The sequence below is a fragment of the Chenopodium quinoa genome, unplaced genomic scaffold (assembly GCF_001683475.1).
Source record: "Chenopodium quinoa cultivar QQ74 unplaced genomic scaffold, ASM168347v1, whole genome shotgun sequence".
Classification (NCBI taxonomy): domain Eukaryota; kingdom Viridiplantae; phylum Streptophyta; class Magnoliopsida; order Caryophyllales; family Amaranthaceae; genus Chenopodium; species Chenopodium quinoa.
This window is the reverse complement of record NW_018744460.1, coordinates 1493860-1514977: the sequence shown is the minus strand read 5'-3', so window position 1 is coordinate 1514977 and position 21118 is coordinate 1493860. Positions and strand designations below refer to the sequence as shown.

General features: G+C 38.3%; 3 protein-coding genes and 1 non-coding gene across 5 annotated transcripts; 3 read left to right on the top strand and 1 right to left on the bottom strand.

Moving 5' to 3' along the window:
- Positions 1-871: 871 nt before the first annotated feature.
- On the bottom strand, positions 872-1618 carry LOC110697364. The gene has a single exon (XM_021874746.1). It carries the CDS (start codon positions 1616-1618, stop codon positions 872-874), a length of 747 nt encoding a protein of 248 aa, XP_021730438.1.
- Positions 1619-2727: 1109 nt separating this feature from the next.
- TRNAS-UGA lies at positions 2728-2809 on the top strand. The gene has a single exon. It is a non-coding gene; the product is annotated as a tRNA-Ser (tRNA).
- Positions 2810-6250: 3441 nt separating this feature from the next.
- On the top strand, positions 6251-15027 carry LOC110697156 (subtilisin-like protease SBT1.3). Its single transcript, XM_021874499.1, has 3 exons — positions 6251-7982; positions 8099-8524; positions 14010-15027. The coding sequence occupies exons 1-3, from the start codon at positions 6794-6796 to the stop codon at positions 14705-14707; spliced, it is 2313 nt and encodes a 770-aa protein (XP_021730191.1). The 5' UTR covers positions 6251-6793; the 3' UTR covers positions 14708-15027.
- A 282-nt stretch (positions 15028-15309) lies between these two features.
- Positions 15310-20879, top strand: LOC110697157 (glycosyltransferase family 64 protein C4-like). Of its 2 annotated transcripts, XM_021874500.1 has the most exons (6): positions 15310-15978; positions 17610-17648; positions 17805-18201; positions 18991-19154; positions 19242-19312; positions 20505-20879. In XM_021874500.1, the coding sequence occupies exons 1-6, from the start codon at positions 15719-15721 to the stop codon at positions 20663-20665; spliced, it is 1092 nt and encodes a 363-aa protein (XP_021730192.1). In that variant the 5' UTR covers positions 15310-15718; the 3' UTR covers positions 20666-20879. The 2 variants fall into 2 exon arrangements, with proteins under 2 accessions (XP_021730192.1, XP_021730193.1); XM_021874501.1 differs by lacking the exon at positions 17610-17648 and having other exon boundaries at positions 15355-15978.
- Positions 20880-21118: the final 239 nt, after the last annotated feature.

Sequence of the window (21118 nt, the reverse complement as noted above, 5' to 3'; positions counted from 1 at the left end):
AATGAAACTCATACTATTATCAAAATAAAAACAGAAAACACTACCTACTAGGTTTCCAGTTGCTTCCTTGCTATTCATTGGTTATGTGTGGCAGTCTCACTGTCACCTTGCTCATGTGTTTGATTTGTGTTCAGTCTGCATCAACTTGCATGCCTTCATCTTCTTCATTGCCTTCACCTGTTGATATGAATATAGTGTTGAGGTAATCAACCGCTTGTTGAACCACATTCCTGTCCACCTGTAGTTGCTCTGGCAGCATGCCAAGTCTTTCCAGCTTTTTCTTCCCTTTGTGGGGTAGGGTAAAGTTATTCCCTCCTAGATGCTTCAGTATTTCTTCCATGCAACATTGTAGTGTTATCCAACAGTGCTTGTTTGACACTGGGTTGAACAATTCATAAGCCTCTTTGACCTTGTCTATGAGTTCCCCCAAGTTTTTAGGAAATGACTGGTATTGTATGGATTGTATGACATTGAACAAACCAAGATCTAGCACATTTAAGTCAAGTGACTGTGCTGGCTGGTAAATGAACTGAAATATGAACCCATCTGACTGATAGGCAGCAATAAATTCCTCATCCTTAGGAATTTGATGAGGTCTGGCATTATCCCACTGAATCCATATGTCCTTGGACAGATGGGGTGGCCATTTACTTTTGATGGCTGGAAGGACATTGTTCAGAAGCATTGCCCTGATTGCCCCTTGTTCACATTATGTGTTGCCTTTATTTCCACAGCTCCAGCCTCCCTGTTTTTGCTTTTTTTCTTTGTTGTGCTCTCATACACAAATGGAAAGATTTCATACTTTCCATCATGTAATACTACTCCATGGGTGTCAAATATGGCTTCCCTATGACTGCCATGAACATGCCTTTTACCTTGAACCTTTTGGACTGTTGGCACCTATATGGGTTAGGTTCATTTGGCAGGGATAGAACCTCCTTGTTTCTGGGTTCAAGTATAACCATTTTTCATCAATGTGTACTACTTGCTGCATATCCACAAACTTAGGGTCCCCATTCTCTACAGCAGGCAGTAGATGACTTAAAACCCATTCCAGTCTTGCTATCTTGTGGTTTGATGTCAGTGCTGGGTGATTTGTGCTTGTATGTGTTCTGAGTCCCCCTTTTTTCTTTAATTTATGGATGGTGACATGTGAGATTTTGAGAGCAGCTCCATAGCTTCTCTCAGTTGTCCTCTTGTACAGTGGGACTGATTGCAGAAACTCATCTGTGTACTCTGTTGGTTTGGGTCCAATTTTGCCAAGCTTCTTGCTTCTGACATCTATCACATTCCCCACTGCCATTTGGGATTTTATGTCTATGAATAACCTCTGAATTGTTGACCTATGCACATTGAAATTACTTCCTTGCTGTGATAAATACCCTTTTGGCAATTCTCCACCCTCTAGCTTCAAAAGAAAAGCATCAATAAGTTCCCTTTTTTCGGAAACAGTGAGCTGTTTTCTACCTTTGGGTTGCTGCATTGCTTCTTCATGTATGACATTGTTGTCATTGTATTCAGTCCCTTCCATGGTGCTTGACTGACTGTGTTCCATATTGCTTTTATCATTTAGCATTTGATCAATGCTGAAAAAATCATCATCTAAAATTTTTGCCATGTTGCCTATTCTGATGATGCTGAGTTCCCCAGATTTTAGGGCTAGTAATGAAGTGGGGTGGCTGTTTTTTTATTGCTGTGATGTAGCTGAACCAGAGGAAAAAGATGAAGATGCTGTAATTGACCTAGGACTAATTAGTTGTAGGATGATAGTTTAGGTCTAACTTTTATGAAGAAACAATGGCGTTATTAAATGTTGGAACTTTTTGTTGAATGTTGTAATGAATTCTGGCAAGTTCCATTAATACCCACCTTGAATGAAAAATTCAAAGGGAGGGAAAAATTTGGGTACAAATTGAATTTTTAAAAAAGGAGGATAAAATTTTTGGGGGGAAAAAATTGGCCCCCAAAAATTCTGGCAGATTCTCTCTCCTTCTAAAAAAACAAGGATCAATTTCCCTCCTTTTTTAATGACTTAATCACATGCCCCTGTTTCCAATTACCCACTCCTAAACACCCATTAAAAGTTTTGCCTTGGCCTCCGTAAACGGTACGTTTGTTGCAAATAACCATTAACGAAGGAAGTAGTTGAAACTAAAGATAGATTAATACGAAATAAAGTATCTTATCTAAATCTATATCGTTCCAAAATAATAATATATAAGGGGGTAGATGAGATGATTAATACGAAATACTGTGTACTATGTAGTCGTTTGACCAATTATATGCTTCATAAGAAATTCATTTCCATAAAATTTTGGGTATCATTTTTAAACGAAAAATGATACATATAGCCCTAAGGGCTATGTATAAGAAGCTAAAAAAGGAAATATTTAGGATAAAGTAACATTAATTACACCAATTTTCGCGTGATTTTGCCATGAATTCCCAACTTAATTCCATTTTAAGAAGTATATTTAATGCTTATATATAGCCCTAAGGGCTACATATATTATTATTCTTTTTAAATTTAGATCTTTCCGAAATAATAAGATATGAGTGGATAGATGAGATGATTGATACGAAGTACATATGCAGCCGTTTGATCAATTATATGCTTTATAAAATAAAATAAAAAATCATTTCCATGAAAATTACTTCAAGGAAATATGTCAAATTTCAGGGTACGAAATATTTATATTTATTAGAAGTGTCAATCTGAACACAAGAGTCGATATGTCCGAGTGGTTAAGGAGACAGACTTGAAATCTGTTGGGCTTCGCCCGCGCAGGTTCGAACCCTGCTGTCGACGGTTTTTACTTTTCCATTTGTTTTTGTTTTGTTTAACTCTTTTATCGTGGAAGACCGAAAAGGAATTTAAAAAATAATTGCCAGCCCAAATAACAAAAGGACTTTTTGGAGGTTCAGGCCCATATCAACACTGAACATTTTATACGGTCATGGAGTAGTGAGCCCAAACCAATGATATTATCTGCAAAAGAATTATCAATGTGAATTTATTTTTAAATTTATTTTTTTAATGTGAATTTTCACAGTACAATATAATAGCTACTAGCTCTGTTTTTTTTTAGTTGACACGTTTTTGACTTTAACACTATTCACACACTCTCCTTTGACCGTGTTTTGTACTTTATACGTAATGAAAAAATAGTTATGTGGGATCTTGTTAGATTCGTCACGATATGCATCATTAATGTAATATAATGTATATTACTTTTTAAATATTTTCAACACAACTAATCAACAATAAAAAAATTTCTCAATTGTAGTTTTAATACTTTTTGCGTTATTATTTTATTTTTCTATATGCATTTATTTTTTATTCCACAAATCGCCTCATTTTTATATTATTTCACAATTAATTATGAGAAAATGATATTACTCTCGAGCATCGCACGATACACGGGCACTAATCTAGTTCATTCATAAATTGGATGATTCTAAAAGATAAATTATAACATATGTTTCTTATTATGAGCAACAAAGGGATATTAATTATGAGACATAATAAAATTTTCTTTTGTTAAACACTTTAAGATATGGAGGTAGTAAAAAAAAAATATCAAATAGAGACATAGAGTAACTTTTAGTTCCAAGTTCCAACTTATAAAGTCCAAGTGAGTATTCTTTTTCTACAATACAAATTATGTTGACGAGATGACTTTGCCTTAACTGTTAAGCCCATAAAAATAGGTAACTGTGACACGGTGAGAGTTCTTATATAGGCTATTAACTCCTAAATACTTAACAAAAAAACACCTCATTCTTGGCAAAAGTATAGAAATCCCTTACAAAAAGTTCTATTGTTTCAATATTTAATAAAAAAAAATGCTCATCACTAAAAAATATATTTAATCTAGCAAGTTAAGGTCAAATACGGTCTTTAAACTGACGTAATTGTAGCATTTTAGTCCCTCAACTATTGAGTGAGGCAATTTGATCCCTTAGTCACCAAGGAGTATTGTTTCCGGTCAAATAATTTAGGGACCTTGCCTAGTCATCAATAAGTTAGCGTCACTGTTCGTAATCAGCCCACACTTACTAAGTATCATATGTGTCACAATAATAATTATATGTCACCTACGTGACTTGACACTTGGCGAAAAACTGAAATGCCAAGTGGCACTATCTCGTGGTCTGGCTGCGAGACCGACTTAAGTTATTAGTGAAATGATATTAGATATTCCCTCTGACCTCATATTTTTGCCCAATCACAAATAAATGGGTCAAATTTTAAAAACTTTGACCATAAATTCTCATCAATCAATAAGAGATAATATAATCATGTGGGGTCTTGTTATATTCGTCTCGTTGTATATTTATTAATATCAAGTTTTTATAATTTTTATGCATATTAAAATGGAGTAAATTACGTTTTAAGTTGCGTCTTGTAGAACATAAAAAGTTTAATGGGGCAAAAAAATAGGGACAGATGAGTGATAATTATAGATAAGGTGAGAGAAGGGTGAAGACACATAAGGAGACACATAGCACATGTGTGACATCAAATTATATTAAAGAGTGACACATATCGTTAGCATGTTGTTTCTATGAGTTTAATAATATAGATAGATATATAGAGGTGTTTATTCAGGTACTTGGGTCGAGTTCGATTAGGTTAATATAGGTCGAGTCGGGTCTATTTCAAAGTTAAGTTATGCTAAATTATTATGTTCATATAAGTCAAAATTTGAATCGGATTTTTTTATGATTTTTTTACGGATTAGATAGATTGGATCAGTTTTTATTACCTCTAAGTACAAATGGGGTCATCAATTGGTTGTAGGCTTGTAACGTTCTGAATATTCAAACTAAGCTTTTCTGATCCGTTTGTCTGTACTTTAATAATATCCTTTATTTATTTAATTTTTTTTAATGAATGAATAGGTACTCCTATGTTATCTACTCGTTAATTTTTCCGATCGAAAATAATACACATGTTTTTGTTCACTAATTGACTACTATTGTGACACGACACAGAGAGACATAGAATCAAATTGACTAGTATGAATGCCGTATAATAAGGTTTCAAGACCGTGATGATTAAATTATGACTACCTAATCAAAACATATCAATGGAAAGAAGGGACGTGTACATCACTGATCTTTACATACTCCTTTGTTTTTTTATAATCGATTCCAGATTAAGGCCTCGTTCATTTCACCTTATTTTTGTTGATATGAAATTATGTTTACTGAACTGAAATTATTTTTACTAAATTTAAATTATTTTTACTAATATGAAACTAATTTTACTGAACTGAAATTATTTTTGCTGAATTGAAATTATTTTTACTGATTCTTTATATTTGTTCTTTATAGTTATTGATTTTCACTAAAGTGAAATTATTTTTACCGAGTTGAAATTATTTTTGCTGAACTGAAATTATTTTTACTAAACTGAAATTATTTATATTGGATACTCCCTCTGTCCCTATTTTTTTGCTCTATTGCCAAAATTTGAGTCAAATTTTGAAAACTTTGACCATAAATTCTCGTTTTTTTTACAATAAGTAATATAGTCATGTGTAATCTTGTTTGGTTCGTATCATTGTATATTTAATTAATATCAACTTTTTATGATTTTCTCACGTGTAAAAATGGAGATATAAACGATTTAACACGTGTCTTAGAGACCGTGAAAAGTCAAATGGGGCAAAAATAAAGGGACAAAGGGAGTATTTTCTTAAAAAAAAAATATTTTCAAAATATCAAATCTTTATTATTTTTGCTTATCGGGAATTAAATATATGAATAGTTGAAGTTGTGCATTGACAAACGTGACTAAGAAAACATGTCAATTAAAAATAAACAGAGAAAGTATTTTTCCCAAAATTTCAAATTGTGGACTAGATGAGTAAATTATTTTAACCTTATATGTAATCCAATATTATTACGGAGTATTTCATTCCAAATTATCACATAATTTGCTAATATATCAGAATTGATCTTAGAAGATTATTAGAAAACAATTTCATTAGTTAGCCGATTTTTCATTGGCAAGAACCCAGAGGTGGCAGGCGGTCCTCAGATGAGGTCATTAACTCATTTGCTACATGTAAGTCGTGAGCCACAGTAGGGACCAATCTTACATACCCCTCTTAACTTTTAATGAAATCATCTTTCCACCAATCCACCATAAATTCATATTGCTAGATATTTTCCTGAATTCCTTCATTCATTTTTTTCATCACCAAAAGGCACTAATCAATTTTCATCGCCAAGAGTTTTCCCAATTTTGTAAGAGTACAATAATAAAAATTTACGCATGGTAGGAAAAACAAAAAACACGTAACGACAATATTATCCATTAATACCTATAATCAACCCTTAAAACTGCAAATATCATAATTGATAATTCAAACCCGAAGTAACATTAATTTTACTGTCACTCTCTAGTACTCCATAATTCAAAGTAGCGACAGGACCTCTGTTTATAAAACATCGAAATAAATAATTCCTGTCTAGACGAAACACTCTATCCTAGACCGAAAAATCAGTGCCTCTTCTATTACATGAAAAAATTGAAACATAAAAATAAAAAAGACCATATCATATATCATATGCCATGTTGCATTATATTGTCATCCCAAATTAATTTTCACCACCATCTTCTGTACCACCCTATTTTACTCTGCATTCATGGCATCACCCACCTCCTTTAATACATTCACATAATTACGACACTTATATTTTTGCCCACTCTTCATTTCCCACTTCACATTTTTATTTTCTCTCTCCTCTTTTTTGAGAGAAAGTTAACAAGAAAAACAAAATGTTTAAGGAATCAAAATTTTTGGTAGTATGTTTTTTGTTATTTTTATTATGTTTTAATTTTGTTGCTTCAACAACAAAGAAAACATATATTATTCAAATGGATAATTCAGCTATGCCATTGGTTTTTACTAATCATTTTGATTGGTATTCTTCCAAAATTGGCTCGATTGTTGCAGATAATGATGTCGAAGATAGCAGGGTTATCTACAATTATCAACATGCTTTTCACGGGCTTGCGGCCCAACTTACGGAAGAAGAGGCTTCAAGATTGGGCCGAGATCATGGGGTTGTTGCTTTGTTTCCGGAGACAATGTACCAACTGCATACTACTAGAAGCCCAATGTTCTTGGGCTTGGACCGGGAGGAAGTGGTTATTGACAAGGCCCGAGCCCAAGGTAACTACGACGTCGTTGTTGGGGTGTTGGACACCGGGATCTGGCCTGAAAGCCCGAGTTTTAATGATTCGGGGTATGGCCCGATCCCGGCCCGGTGGAAGGGTGCATGCGAGCGGGGTCGGGCTTTTGACCCGGCTCGGCATTGTAATAAGAAGATTGTTGGTGCAAGGGTGTTTTACAAGGGGTATGAGTCTGCCACGGGGAAAATAAATGAGGAGATGGAGTATAAGTCTCCTAGGGACCAAGATGGCCACGGGTCCCACACTGCTGGGACTGTGGCTGGGTCTCCAGTGCTTGGTGCGAGCCTACTTGGCTACGCACAAGGCACGGCCCGAGGGATGTACCCTTGGGCTAGGATCGCCGCCTACAAGGTGTGCTGGACTGGGGGGTGTTTCAGTTCAGACATCTTGTCCGCGGTTGATCAAGCAGTGTCGGATGGAGTGGACGTACTCTCCATCTCTCTAGGAGGTGGTGTGTCGTCGTACTTTCGGGATAGCTTATCAGTGGCCACATTTGGAGCTATGGAGAAGGGAGTATTTGTTTCGTGCTCGGCGGGTAATGCTGGGCCTGAACCGGTTAGTCTTACCAACGTCGCCCCGTGGGTTGCCACCGTCGGGGCGAGTACGTTGGATAGGAATTTCCCAAGTAATGTTAGGCTTGGGAGTGGAAAATCATTTAGTGGGGTGTCTATCTATAAAGGGAGGATGCATTTGTCACCTAAGAAGCTTTACCCGGTTGTGTATTTGGGGAGTAACTCAACGAGTCCGGATCCAAATTCCTTGTGCTTGGAAGGTATGCATACCAATACTTACAACTTCTACTTACTTGAAGCAGTGTAGATTGTAGAGTATAGAATAGCAATGTTTTGTACACTTGTTAACTTGTTTACCTATTTCATGGTTCAAAAGGTACTCTTGATCGACGAAAAGTTCAGGGAAAGATTGTAATTTGTGACCGTGGAATCAGCCCTCGAGTTCAGAAGGGTCAAGTAGTGAAACAAGCTGGAGGAATAGGCATGATCCTAGCCAATACTGCGGCTAATGGTGAGGAGCTAGTAGCTGATTGTCACCTCCTCCCGGCAGTTGCAGTGGGAGAAAAGGAAGGCAACATCATAAAGCGTTATGCATCGCGTGCAAATGCCACAGCAACAATATCTTTCCTTGGCACAAAAGTAGGCATCAGACCATCCCCTGTGGTTGCAGCGTTTTCCTCCAGAGGACCCAACATCCTATCTTTGGAAGTCCTGAAGCCGGATGTGGTAGCCCCTGGCGTGAACATCCTTGCAGCTTGGACTGGCAGCACAGGCCCCTCAGGCGTGTCTGCTGATACACGAAGTGTTGATAAGTATATTAGGTGACTCGTACTTCGTAGCTTTGTCCGCCCGATCGGGCGGACATTGCCCGGTCTGACCGGGCGGAAGAAGAAGAGGTGCCTGGCAAATTCGTTGAAGAAGCTGCTCTCGCGCCCGACCGGGCGAGCCTTCGCCCGACCGGGCGAGCCTTCGCCCGATCGGGCAGACCTTGCCCGGTCTGACCGGGCGGTGGGGGTTGGATACGTTGAAGCATTCGTATGGAGTTTTCTTCTCGCGCCCGATCGGGCAGACCTTGCCCGGTCTGACCGGGCGGAGAAGGAAAAATACGGAACGCGGATTTTGCGGTTTTAGGTTATCTTATTTTATTATCTTTTTGCCCAAGTATCTTTTAATTAGGGATTAATATAAAACCTCCCTAATATCAGTATTAGGGTTAAGAGAGACAGAGTGAGAGCCGTTCTTGAGAAATACAAGAATCATCTTTGTAATCTTTGCAGTTTATAGTGAAATCATTCGATCTCGGTGCCCGTGGACGTAGCTATCACATCGATAGTGAACCACGTAAATTCTTGGTGTTGTTCTTATTGTTTGCATTGAATTTCTTTATTGTTTTCTTGTTTGTTTTCGACCTTTGCTTCCGCTGTCGCACAACAATTGGTATCAAGAGCTCAGGTTCAATCCTTGGAGAGTTTCTTGAAGATAACAATGGCAGGAGATTCAACAATAAGAATTGAGAAGTTTACCGGGAAAAATAGTTTCGGGCTATGGCAAATTAAGATGAAGGCTCTGTTAAAACAACAGCAGATATGGCGTCCGTTGGCTCCAAAGAGTACTACTTCGGAGTCAGAAGATGGACCGACTGACCCGCAGTTAGAAGTTATGGAAGAGAAGGCACACTCTACCATATTACTTAGTCTTGATGATCAAATCATCACGGAGGTGGCTGATCAGGAAACGGCGGCTGGATTGTGGCTGAAGCTGGAGTCATTGTATATGACTAAGTCGTTGACCAACAAATTATTACTGAAACAGCGGTTGTTTAGCCTCCGGATGCAGTCAGGTACTTCCTTACGGGAACATCTAGAAAAACTTAACTCTATTTTGCTTGATTTACGTAATTTAGATGTTAAAATTGATGATGAGGATGCTGCGTTGATTTTACTTGTATCTCTACCGTCTAGCTTTGAGAATTTTGTAGAGTCTTTTGTTGTTGGTAAGGATTCTATAACCTTAGAAGAAGTGAAGGCAGCACTTCATACTAGGGAACTCAGAATGAAAGCTACGAGTGATAATGGGGATAATGGTAGTGGGTTGTTTGTTAAGTCCGGAAAGTCTAAAAAGAATAAGGGGTTTAACAAGGGGAACAATGCTGGGTCGGGTGCTGGAAACGGCAAGGATGGATCTAGTAAAACTACTACTAAAACATGTTATTACTGTAAAGAACCGGGTCACTTTAGGAATAATTGTCCGGTGAGGAAAAACAAGTCCCAGGCTGCTGTAGTTGAAGAGAAACCGAATGAGAGCTATAATTCAGAGGAAGATTTAGCATTAGTCAGTTCTGCTAGGTCTGATGATTTATCTGATAACTGGGTTCTAGATTCGGGGTGTTCGTTCCATATGTGTCCACGTCGAGATTGGTTTGATACATATGAACCTCGCAATGGGGGTATGGTTATAGTCGGTAACAATGCTCCATGTAAGGTCACAGGTATTGGTTCCATGAGGTTGAGGACTGTTGATGGGCGGAGGTTAACTTTGACTAATGTACGGCATGTTCCTGCTTTAGGAAAGAATCTGATTTCATTGGGTACCCTGGATGACTTGGGGTACAATGGTGTGTTTTCAGATGGGGAGTTGTGTATTTTCAGAGGTTCTGAGTTGGTACTTAAGGGTATCAAAAGGAACACCCTCTATGTTTTTGAGGGTGTTACACTGCCTAGTTCTGCGGTTTGCGCATCTGTATCTCACCAGGAGATGACTAAGATTTGGCACATGAGGCTTGGTCATATGGGGGAGAAGGGGATGCAGCTATTGTCCAAGAGGGGTCTTCTATCCGGGGTCAAGGTTGCCAACCTTGAATTTTGTGAGCATTGTGTGTTTGGTAAGAAACACAGGTCAAAGTTCAGCAAGGGTGCTCACATCACTGATGCAGTGCTCGATTACATCCATTCAGATTGCTGGGGTCCATCTAGAGTTGAAGGTATGGGAGGTTACCACTATTTTGTGTCATTTGTTGATGACAAGTCCCGATACACATGGCTTAGGTTGCTTAAGTCAAAGGATGAGGCCTTCAAAGTTTTCAAGCAATGGAAAGCTTTGGTGGAAAATCGACAAGGAAGGAAGATCAAGAAGCTACGAACGGACAATGGGCTAGAGTTTTGCAAAGACGAGTTTAATCAGTTCTGTGCAGATGAGGGTATAGGTCGGCATCATACTGTCAGGAAGACACCACAGCAGAACGGTGTAGCAGAACGGGTTAATCAGACACTGCTAGAGAGAGTCCGATGCATGCTCTCCAATGCAGGGCTTGGGAGGAGGTACTGGAGTGAAGCTGTGTTAACAGCTTGTTATGTCATTAATAGGGGTCCTCATTCTGGAATTGATTCCAAGATTCCGTTTGAGATCTGGAGTGGTAAGTTGCCTAATTTTTCGAATTTGAAGATTTTTGGTTGTGTTGCTTATTATCATGTTATTGAGGGTAAGCTGGATCCACGAGCCAAGAAGGGGTGTTTTGTTGGGTACGGGGATGGTGTGAAGGGGTTTAGAATTTTTTCACCTTCGGAGGGTCGGGTCATTCTTAGTAGGGATGTTACTTTCGATGAAAACACCATGTATTCAATTAAAAATGCAGAGATTTCAGATTTGAGAAGGGAAGGAGACAATTTATTACAGACAGATGGGGTACTTGAGGTACATCAGTCTACCATTGCTGATTTACCTCGGGTACAATATATTGATGATGATGCTGATGTTCCAGTGCCGGGTACTCCTGAACCTGAGATTACTCCTACTCATTCTAACTCTGGGGATGAGGTGGAGCAATCTAATCAGGGGTCATCTAGTCAACCTGACACCATTCTTGAGATGCCTAAACGAGTTATCAAGAAGCCTGTTAGATTGATTGAAGAGATGGAGGGAAGAAATTGCTGTGTTGATGCGATGACAGGTTATGCATTGAGTGTAGCTGATGATGTAGAGTCATTTGAACCTGCCACATATAAACAAGCAATTAGTTGTAGTGAGTCTGCGCAATGGCTTGCCGCAATGGGTGAAGAGATGCAGTCCCTTTACAAGAACAGAGTGTGGGAACTGGTAAAAGTACCGGAAGGGAGGAAGCTTGTGGGTTGTAAATGGATTTACAAGAAGAAAGAAGGGTTGTCGGAAACTGAGCAAATACGTTTTAAGGCTAGGCTAGTTGCTAAGGGGTTCAGTCAGGTAGAAGGGGTTGATTTTGTTGAGATATTCTCACCTGTGGTTCGACATACTTCTATCCGTGTGTTATTGTCAATTGTAGCACATTTTGATCTTGAGCTGGAGCAGTTGGATGTTAAAACGGCTTTCCTTCATGGCGATTTGGAGGAGGAGATTCTGATGAAGCAGCCCGAAGGATTCGAAGTTCCTGGAAAGGAACACTATGCCTGCAGATTGCTAAAGTCATTGTATGGACTTAAGCAATCCCCCCGACAGTGGTACAAAAGATTAAAGGAGATGCTTAACTCGGAGTTTGACATGAAAGACTTGGGTGCAGCTAGGAAGATTTTGGGTATGGAGATCTACAGGGATCGGGCTAGAGGTAAGCTTTTCTTGACTCAGAAAAGCTACATTGAAAAGATTTTGTCTCGTTTTGGGATGGAAAAATCGAAGCCTATAAGTACGCCAACTACTGTTAGTTGTAAGTTGTCTTTGTCTATGTCACCTCAATCAGAGGAGGAGTTGTCTTATATGTCTAGAGTTCCATATGCAAACGCGGTTGGTTGTTTGATGTATGCTATGGTCTGTACTAGGCCGGATATTGCGCATGCTGTTAGTGTTGTAAGCAGGTTTATGGCTCGACCTGGGAGGGAACACTGGCAAGGGGTGAAAAGGATTTTTCGCTACCTGAGAGGGACAGCTGATATTGGTCTTGTGTACGGGAATGATAAGGAATGCTTGGTCACTGGGTACAGTGATTCTGATTATGCAGCTGATGTGGATACCAGGAGGTCTGTGACTGGTTATGTGTTCACTTTGGGTGGTTCTGTGGTTAGTTGGAAGTCTACATTGCAGTCATCAGTTACGTTGTCAACTACTGAAGCTGAGTATATGGCTCTAACTTCTGCAGCTAAGGAGTCTATTTGGCTCAAAGGCCTAGTAGGTGAACTGGGTATTGCACAGGATTTTGCTACAGTGTATTGTGATAGTCTAAGTGCGATTTGCTTAGCTAAAGATCAAGTACACCATGATCGGACGAAGCACATTGATATCAGGTATCATTTCTTACGTACTGACAAGAGGATTAAGGTGAAGAAGATTGGGACTGCTGACAACCCGGCTGATTTCTTCACTAAGCCTGTTCCGTTTAGCAAGTTTAAACATTGCTTAGACTTGCTAAATATTGATTACTACGTGATGTAGTAGGCCCTGAGGGGCGAAGTTGGGGAGCTCCTGGTGTAGGTGTGTTGGCATTAAGGTGGAGCTTGCCCGGGGCTTGTGATGCAGGTGGAGCATTATGAGTTGTTATACTTGAAGACGAGTATGTGATGGGTCTTGGTTGAAGACTTATCGGGATGTATGGCTTATGCATGAGTCCTGCATCGGGTTTGGCTTGAGATGTTTTTTCACTATGTCTTGATGGGGTCGTTTGCTGACTACGAGTTCTCGTCAAGGTGGAGATTGTTGATAAGTATATTAGGTGACTCGTACTTCGTAGCTTTGTCCGCCCGATCGGGCGGACATTGCCCGGTCTGACCGGGCGGAAGAAGAAGAGGTGCCTGGCAAATTCGTTGAAGAAGCTGCTCTCGCGCCCGACCGGGCGAGCCTTCGCCCGACCGGGCGAGCCTTCGCCCGATCGGGCAGACCTTGCCCGGTCTGACCGGGCGGTGGGGGTTGGATACGTTGAAGCATTCGTATGGAGTTTTCTTCTCGCGCCCGATCGGGCAGACCTTGCCCGGTCTGACCGGGCGGAGAAGGAAAAATACGGAACGCGGATTTTGCGGTTTTAGGTTATCTTATTTTATTATCTTTTTGCCCAAGTATCTTTTAATTAGGGATTAATATAAAACCTCCCTAATATCAGTATTAGGGTTAAGAGAGACAGAGTGAGAGCCGTTCTTGAGAAATACAAGAATCATCTTTGTAATCTTTGCAGTTTATAGTGAAATCATTCGATCTCGGTGCCCGTGGACGTAGCTATCACATCGATAGTGAACCACGTAAATTCTTGGTGTTGTTCTTATTGTTTGCATTGAATTTCTTTATTGTTTTCTTGTTTGTTTTCGACCTTTGCTTCCGCTGTCGCACAACACGAAGAGTCAAGTTTAATGTACTGTCGGGTACATCAATGTCGTGCCCTCATGTTAGTGGGGTGGCCGCCTTGATCAAGGCTAGGCACCCAACTTGGAGTCCTGCTGCCATAAAATCTGCTTTAATGACTACAGCATATATCCATGATAATAGTAAGAGACCACTAATTGATGCTGCAACTGAGACACCCTCAAGCCCCTTTGATCATGGGGCGGGTCATATAAACCCGGTGAGAGCTCTCAACCCGGGTTTGGTCTACGACATTACCCCTCAAGAATACTTCGAGTTCCTCTGTGCCCGAAATCCAACTCCCACACAGCTCAAGATTTTCTCAAGAGGTGGTAAATTGGCTTGCCATAACAAACTTTCTAAGGCAGCAGGGGACTTGAACTACCCTGCTTTATCAGTTGTCTTTTCATCAAATGCGAGCATCTCTAGTATAACTATTCAAAGGACAGTCACAAATGTCGGTCAACCTGTATCGAGTTACCGTGCGAGAGTCACTCCATTTAAGGGTGCTAAAGTGGTCGTTGAACCAAAGGTCCTGCATTTTACCAAGCTGTATCAGAAGTTGTCTTACAAGGTTACATTTAAGACGGTTTCGAGGCAGCCAGCACCAGAAGCTGGGTACTTAATGTGGAAGGATGCAACTCACAAAGTAAGAAGTCCTGTAGCGTTGATGTGGTTGCCACCGTCCAATTAGAATCGCCGAGGATAAAGATACTTCATTAGTTTGAATTGGGACAGTAATAGGTTCAAGTTATTTACCATGGACTAGGTTTTTTTTTTTTTTTTTTTTTTTTTTTTTTTTTTTTTTTGTTACAGTAATGGAAAAGGATTTTTATTATCTCTGAATAAGACCAAGGGGTGGACCTTTTTTTACAGGAAGAGGAAATTGTATTGATATGGTATGTATTAATGAATGCAATATTGCAGTAGAGTTTTAAAAAAAAATTGGGAAGAAGCAGCTTTTTGGTTAATTTAAATTAGTGGTAAGAGTACATATATTTGGACCTTCTCAAACTTTATTTTGAAGATATTATTATTGGGTTAATGTTATTGTTCCTTTTTTTATATATATTCTGTGTCGAACCAAAAGTCTATTATGACTTGGTTATTGAAAATTTACTAGGCAATTCATAAGTTAGAATTATCAAAGAAAATGAAAAGTTTAATGAAGATATTTACCAAAAAGAAAATGTGGCAAGTAAATTGTTTAAAAAAAAGAGAAGGATTAGACAAGCTAAAAGGGATAAGGGGCGGGTGTTAATGAGCCTAGGTAACACATACAAAGTTAAGTTGAGATTCTTGATAATTTGAACTTGAAATATTAAGCAGGAGCCTATTTAAAATTAAAGTATAACAGACGATTTTAAGCAATCCAAGCTCACTCAATTATCATTCCTATACGTATACAAACATTCTATAAAAGTAGAAATTTGGTAAGAGTATAAAAACTCCTCAAGTCCATAAACATATGACAAAAAAATCAAATTTCTTCTCTTTGTTTGTTTTCTACCCAATTTCTTTCTCCCAAAATCACCTACACAAAACTGTCAATTGCTCTTTAAAAACCAACGGTACAACAGCAAGGTTAGTGACATAGTTATATTACGGCGTGCCGTTGGAATTTTCACAACGAATAAAATTCAACTACCAGATCGAACTATCCAACACCGTTAATAACAATCCTTCGCCGGAGATTCGCCGGAAAATGACGACACTAAACCTAATCGCCATTAGAGACGGCGAAAACAACGGCGGATTTTACTCTCCGGCGAAAGAAAAAGCCGCCATTAGAGGTCCTTACCATCAACGGTTCCAAATTTTCCGGCGTCTCAGTCATATCGCTAAGCTTAAGCTTCTCCTTCTCATTTTATTTGCGTTATGCGGCGTCGTTTTTTTCTCCTCCCGAATTTCCTCTTCCTTTGGCTGGAATCTTCACCCCTCTTCTTCTTCCTTTTCTCCTTCTAGGTGATTTTATTTCTTTAATTTGTTCTTTTCTGCCATAATTATAAATTTCTGTTTTTCATTTGTTGATTCTAGTTTGGGTTTTAGCATTTGAGTAACTGAATTATGATCATATATATGCCTTTTGTATTTGGGATTAAGATCTTGGTTTAATCGAGATTGGTATGAAATTAATGTCACTTATAATATGGAAAACTTTAATATATATATATATATATATATATATATATATATATATATATATATATATAAAACATATTAAGCTCCAATTACTACTATTGTTAAATTGAGTGGATATGGGATTTCTCTATACTAGGTGTGTAATTTATGAAAGCAGTATGCTTTAGCTTTTGGATGATATGGTTTTTAGATAGTGTGTTCTTAGAGTCTTAGGCATATAGCAAGAATTATGTAGTAAACTCGGGTGTGGCGGCGAATCGATGTAAATTGTAATGATTTGAAGTTTACTACTGTTTTGGGGGTTAATCTAGAGAACTAGAATGATACGAAGTATATGTTTGTAAAAAATTGTTATTTTGTTGATAAAATAGGAATTGGGGAATGATATATAGTGAAAGAGTGGTGGATCATGGATGGTATAGTGCAATTTAGCACTAGTATATTGGACCTCAATTAGGGAAGGTGTCACTCATTTGGCTTGTTGGGTGGAATGATTGCTTTCATTGCCTACTGTTTTAGATTATTATCTCGGCACTTGGTGGATCAATCAATCAATCAAAGCCTTAATCCCATAAATGGGGTCGGCACTTGGTGGATGATCATTCAAATTTCTGGATCAAAGTAGTTTTTGGGGCTTGAATAGAGATATAAAGAAGTAATAGGAGGAGATCTAAAGGAAGAGTATAGACTTTAAATCAACTTTTTACTTGGGGGAATTATACTGTGACTCTTACTTCCTAATGACTTGGGTGATTGTCATTTTGGTGGTCCTGTAGCTGGCAATATATACAATTAAGTGAATTTGATCGGAGAGTACAATATTATAGAAAGATGATTATTTTTAGCTCTTTTTGACAAATCTTATTTAATGCAAATCTGTATTGAAATTTCAATGGATTCTTGTCCAAGCATTGTATATCCATGTTATGCCTCTGATAAGGTAAGCAATGTAGAGGTGCTAATGTGATATTCAATGGGGACTAAGCTTGTTTGGTTGTTACAGCTCTTACGCTGAAGTAATGATGAAATGATGATGTAAGAGTTTGTTGAGTTCAGGGAAATCATATCCCTTTGTATGCAGTGCTTAATACTCCATACTCTATTATCATCAATACAAAATTTTTATTTTGTTTTCTATGCTTGCTTAAATTTTGATGAAAATTCAAGTGGCTCAGTTTGTTGGATGAACTGTATTGTCAAGGGAAAGAAGATTTTGAGCCAAATCTAATGGTAGATAGATTATATATTCTGGAATGTATACGAAAGTTATAAGTATATAATTATATGTAATTTCGAAACCACCGGGATCTTATAGTAACCTCTCTGATAGATTGATATTTAGTGTTATATTGCCTCTTACTATAATTTTTTTTTGCACTTGCTTTCATTTCACATTTAGGTTATATGCTGTATACTCCTGACTATATTTCCTTTATATGTGTGTGCATGTGCAGGGGTGGGGAAGCATGCACTGTAATTGCATTTCTGCTTGTGTATGTGTGTACAAAGCTACGTATACTTGAGTGTTTAGAGTCCTTAGTAGAACTTTATCATATAGCATCTTCTTGGGTTGGAAAGAAATTTAAGGTGCTGGAGTAAATTTGTTTTCTACTAATTTGTTTCCTATATCATTTTTTCCTCCTTCACAGAGGTGGATATACTGTACTCATGAATACATGGAAGCGCAATTCTCTTTTAAAGCAGTCTGTTGCTCACTATGCTTCATGTCATGGTACCGATGCAATACATGTGGTATGGAGTGAGAGTGATCGTCCCTCAAGTAAATTAAAAAACTATCTTAACAAAATTGTGATAGCGAAGTCCCGTACAGCTCGGAAACCCAACTTTAAGTTTAATGTGAACGAGGAAGATAATCTCAACAACAGATTCAAACCAATTAAGGACCTGAGGACTGATGCAATCTTCTCTGTTGATGATGATGTCATTGTACCTTGTGATGCACTAGACTTTGCTTTTACCGTGTGGCAAACTGCTCCGTCAACGATGGTTGGATTTGTTCCTCGCATGCATTGGCTGGGTGAAAAGGTAGACCTATTGATAAGTTCATATGTCCATTTCCTCCCTCCCCCGAAACTAGTTTTTGGGTATGATATCCTAATTGCTGTAGATATGAAAGATGATGAGTGACAACTTCACTGAAGCTGAATTTTGCCACCATGTGGTTTACATGTATCAAAGTAATAGTCTGTCTTAAGATGATGGGGAGTCTTTTTAGAGAGGTGACATTATAAGCTCGAACATCATTCATAATCATGCATGTTTTTTTTTTTTTTTTTTTTTTTTTTATGTTTTTTTTTTTTTTTTTTTTTAACCATCAATCAATTTCATTGGTAAGATTTTTACTGGCCAGTCAAAAGAAGTATGCTTCACCCTTCACCTTGCTTGTGGACATTGCCGGAGCTGGCTACAGAGTCCTTCCAGAAAATTGTTGCATTAGGACTTTCATTTTTGAAGGGAGATGGGAAGGAATAGCTTCATTAATTCCCAATAGAAAGGTTCTCTCAAAAACAATAGCCACAGTATTAAGATCTTAAATTGTTTCTCTAAAGGTCATCACGGGTTTTGAAATTGAAGAAACAGCTAAATCACGACTCTTATGCGTTGTTGAAAACTATTCAATAGATACATTAAGATGGGATAGAGGGTAAAAAGTTATGATAGGATTGAATAGATGATTTGTGTGAACAGTGGTGCAGAGGATTAAACTTTACTTTTGTAAGGAGATAGAATATTGAATTGAGATGATGTATTTGTCAGACTATCAAAATATTATGCTTTTGGTTCTTACGCACCCACCCTTTTTCTGTATGGCAGAAGAATACCCATGCGTATTATGATTATGGAGGATGGTGGTCTGTTTGGTGGACGGGTACTTACAGTATGGTTTTGTCAAAGGCAGCATTCTTTCATCGGAACTATCTTGATATGTATACCAATCAGATGCCAGCATCCATCCGTGACTATGTAACAAGAGAGAGGTTTGGGCAATTTCTTACTTTGAATCATTTCTCTTTCCAAGGTTAATTCCACCTTTTCACGTTCCTGGTTTGTTAATTCCATCACAGGAACTGTGAAGATATTGCGATGTCCTTGCTTGTCGCCAATGCCACAGCTGCTCCTCCCATCTGGGTCAAGGGTAAGTGCTGCTTTATTTCAAAGATGTTATTATGATCCGCCCCAAGACCATGTTTCCCTTATTACTCAGTTTTTTTTTTTTTTAATTTATTATTATTTTTTTTTATAAATAAACTAAGAGCTCAAGATAGTGGCTGTGTAGCTGTGTACTTGTCAAAGCTATGTATCTGAAGGCTATATTAGTCATGAGACTACAGCAAGGTTCTATGGGTTTATCTCAAAGTCTCGCAAGAACTTGAACCTTGCTTTAATTTTGATTAAGAGCATATTTATGCTTTATAGCCTGTGTGATTAGAATTTACACCGGCACTCCCTCTATCTCATAATGACTGTCCTGAGATTTAACCAATGCTAGCTTAATGGGAACAAGTAAAGATGATAAGCCATACCAATAGAGAGTACCATGGCCTTATGGGGCGGATGGAGTGAGTTTCTATTGATTATTTCTTAGTTTCATATACTCATAGAATCATAGGAGATTATGGGAGCCACAGTTTGCATTGCTATTGGGGACAGACTTTGTAGAGTAAATATTCGTTGCAGTTTGGTGCTGCTTAGTAACATATCCTCCTTTGAAATTTTAGCCTTCTGCATTTTCTTGTTCTGTTAATCACCTCCAAGATTTTCAGTAGAATACATTGTGTAATGGAATATTAAAATTTAATCTTTAAAATGAGCTTGGAAACTTGATTCTGTGGGCTGTCAGTGTCCGAAAGTGGGTTAGCAGAATTTGGCTTTTTTATTTTTATTTTTTATGGGGTGTGTGTGCGTGTATTGGAACAGGGAGAGAGAGAGAGGGAAGGGAAGCTCCTCACGCCCCTTGGCAGGATTCAAACATTGTTTGTGTGGTAATTGGTAAACACACCCATGATATACCCAATTGTAATGTCTATCAGTGTAACGCTGCATTGTCCCTATTAAGTGACATCACTTGGAGAATGAAATTAGTGTCGTATATGTCTATCAGTGGATCCACTGAAGTTGTTCTCTGTAATACTATTATACTTTGCTTGTGATTAGCCAGAGGAAAGATTCTTGGGACTTCAGCTGTCAAAGCCAGTTAAGCTATTGTGGCAGCCAATTGAAAAGCTATAGTCATAAATCATTCAGACTTTGTTCTTTTATTGTAGCATGCAGAAAATCTTTAGTCACTAAAATTTTGTCGCGTCAACTAAAAATTCTTTACTTTGCAGGGAAAATACATGAGCTTGGCTCATATGGCATTAGTAGTTTGAAAGATCACAGTAGCAAGAGACGTAAATGCCTGAACGATTTCATTTCCCTGTATGGTGCTCTTCCTCTTGTATCAACTAATGTAAAAGCTTTGGATTCAAAAAACGAATGGTTCTGGTAGCTGTTTTTATGTTCTTAATCCTAAGTTCAATTCATCTGATCTTGGTGTTTTGCTCATAGGTTTTTGTTACAAGTTCATTTACCATTGTTCGTTTCCTTGATCATTCGAAATCAGTATGGCAGGTCTTAATCATGTTGCATAATACAGCTGTGTATATCTGTAATGTGATCGTAATTGTGCCAGTTATTAATCAATCGGAAGTAGTTTTGTACGACACCAGCTCAATATGATCCCGTCATAGGTAGCATATTGCGTCTGTCTCGCAATCCCGAGTTATGTTGCCCCAAGGAAAAGAAATCCAACTGTCTAGTTTTCTGTACTTCATTGATTTTCTTCCAGTCTTATCAGTGCATCACTATCTTTCGCTGATAATGGTTGGAAAATAATTGAAGCCAAAAGCATTATTGGGAGTGGACATGAATTATCACGGACATAGATACTGACATTTGGTGC

Excerpts from the sequence above, each read along its gene's own strand:
- LOC110697156 (XM_021874499.1), top strand. The coding sequence starts at position 6,794 with ATGTTTAAGGAATCAAAATTTTTGGTAGTATGTTTTTTGTTATTTTTA. Across the intron at positions 7,983-8,098 it reads AAATTCCTTGTGCTTGGAAG|GTACTCTTGATCGACGAAAA; the intron begins GTATGCATACCA and ends ATGGTTCAAAAG. Across the intron at positions 8,525-14,009 it reads CGTGTCTGCTGATACACGAA|GAGTCAAGTTTAATGTACTG; the intron begins GTGTTGATAAGT and ends GCACAACACGAA.
- LOC110697157 (XM_021874500.1), top strand. The coding sequence starts at position 15,719 with ATGACGACACTAAACCTAATCGCCATTAGAGACGGCGAAAACAACGGC. Across the intron at positions 17,649-17,804 it reads GTAATTGCATTTCTGCTTGT|AGGTGGATATACTGTACTCA; the intron begins GTATGTGTGTAC and ends CCTCCTTCACAG. Across the intron at positions 18,202-18,990 it reads TGCATTGGCTGGGTGAAAAG|AAGAATACCCATGCGTATTA; the intron begins GTAGACCTATTG and ends TCTGTATGGCAG.
- LOC110697364 (XM_021874746.1), bottom strand. The coding sequence starts at position 1,618 with ATGGCAAAAATTTTAGATGATGATTTTTTCAGCATTGATCAAATGCTA.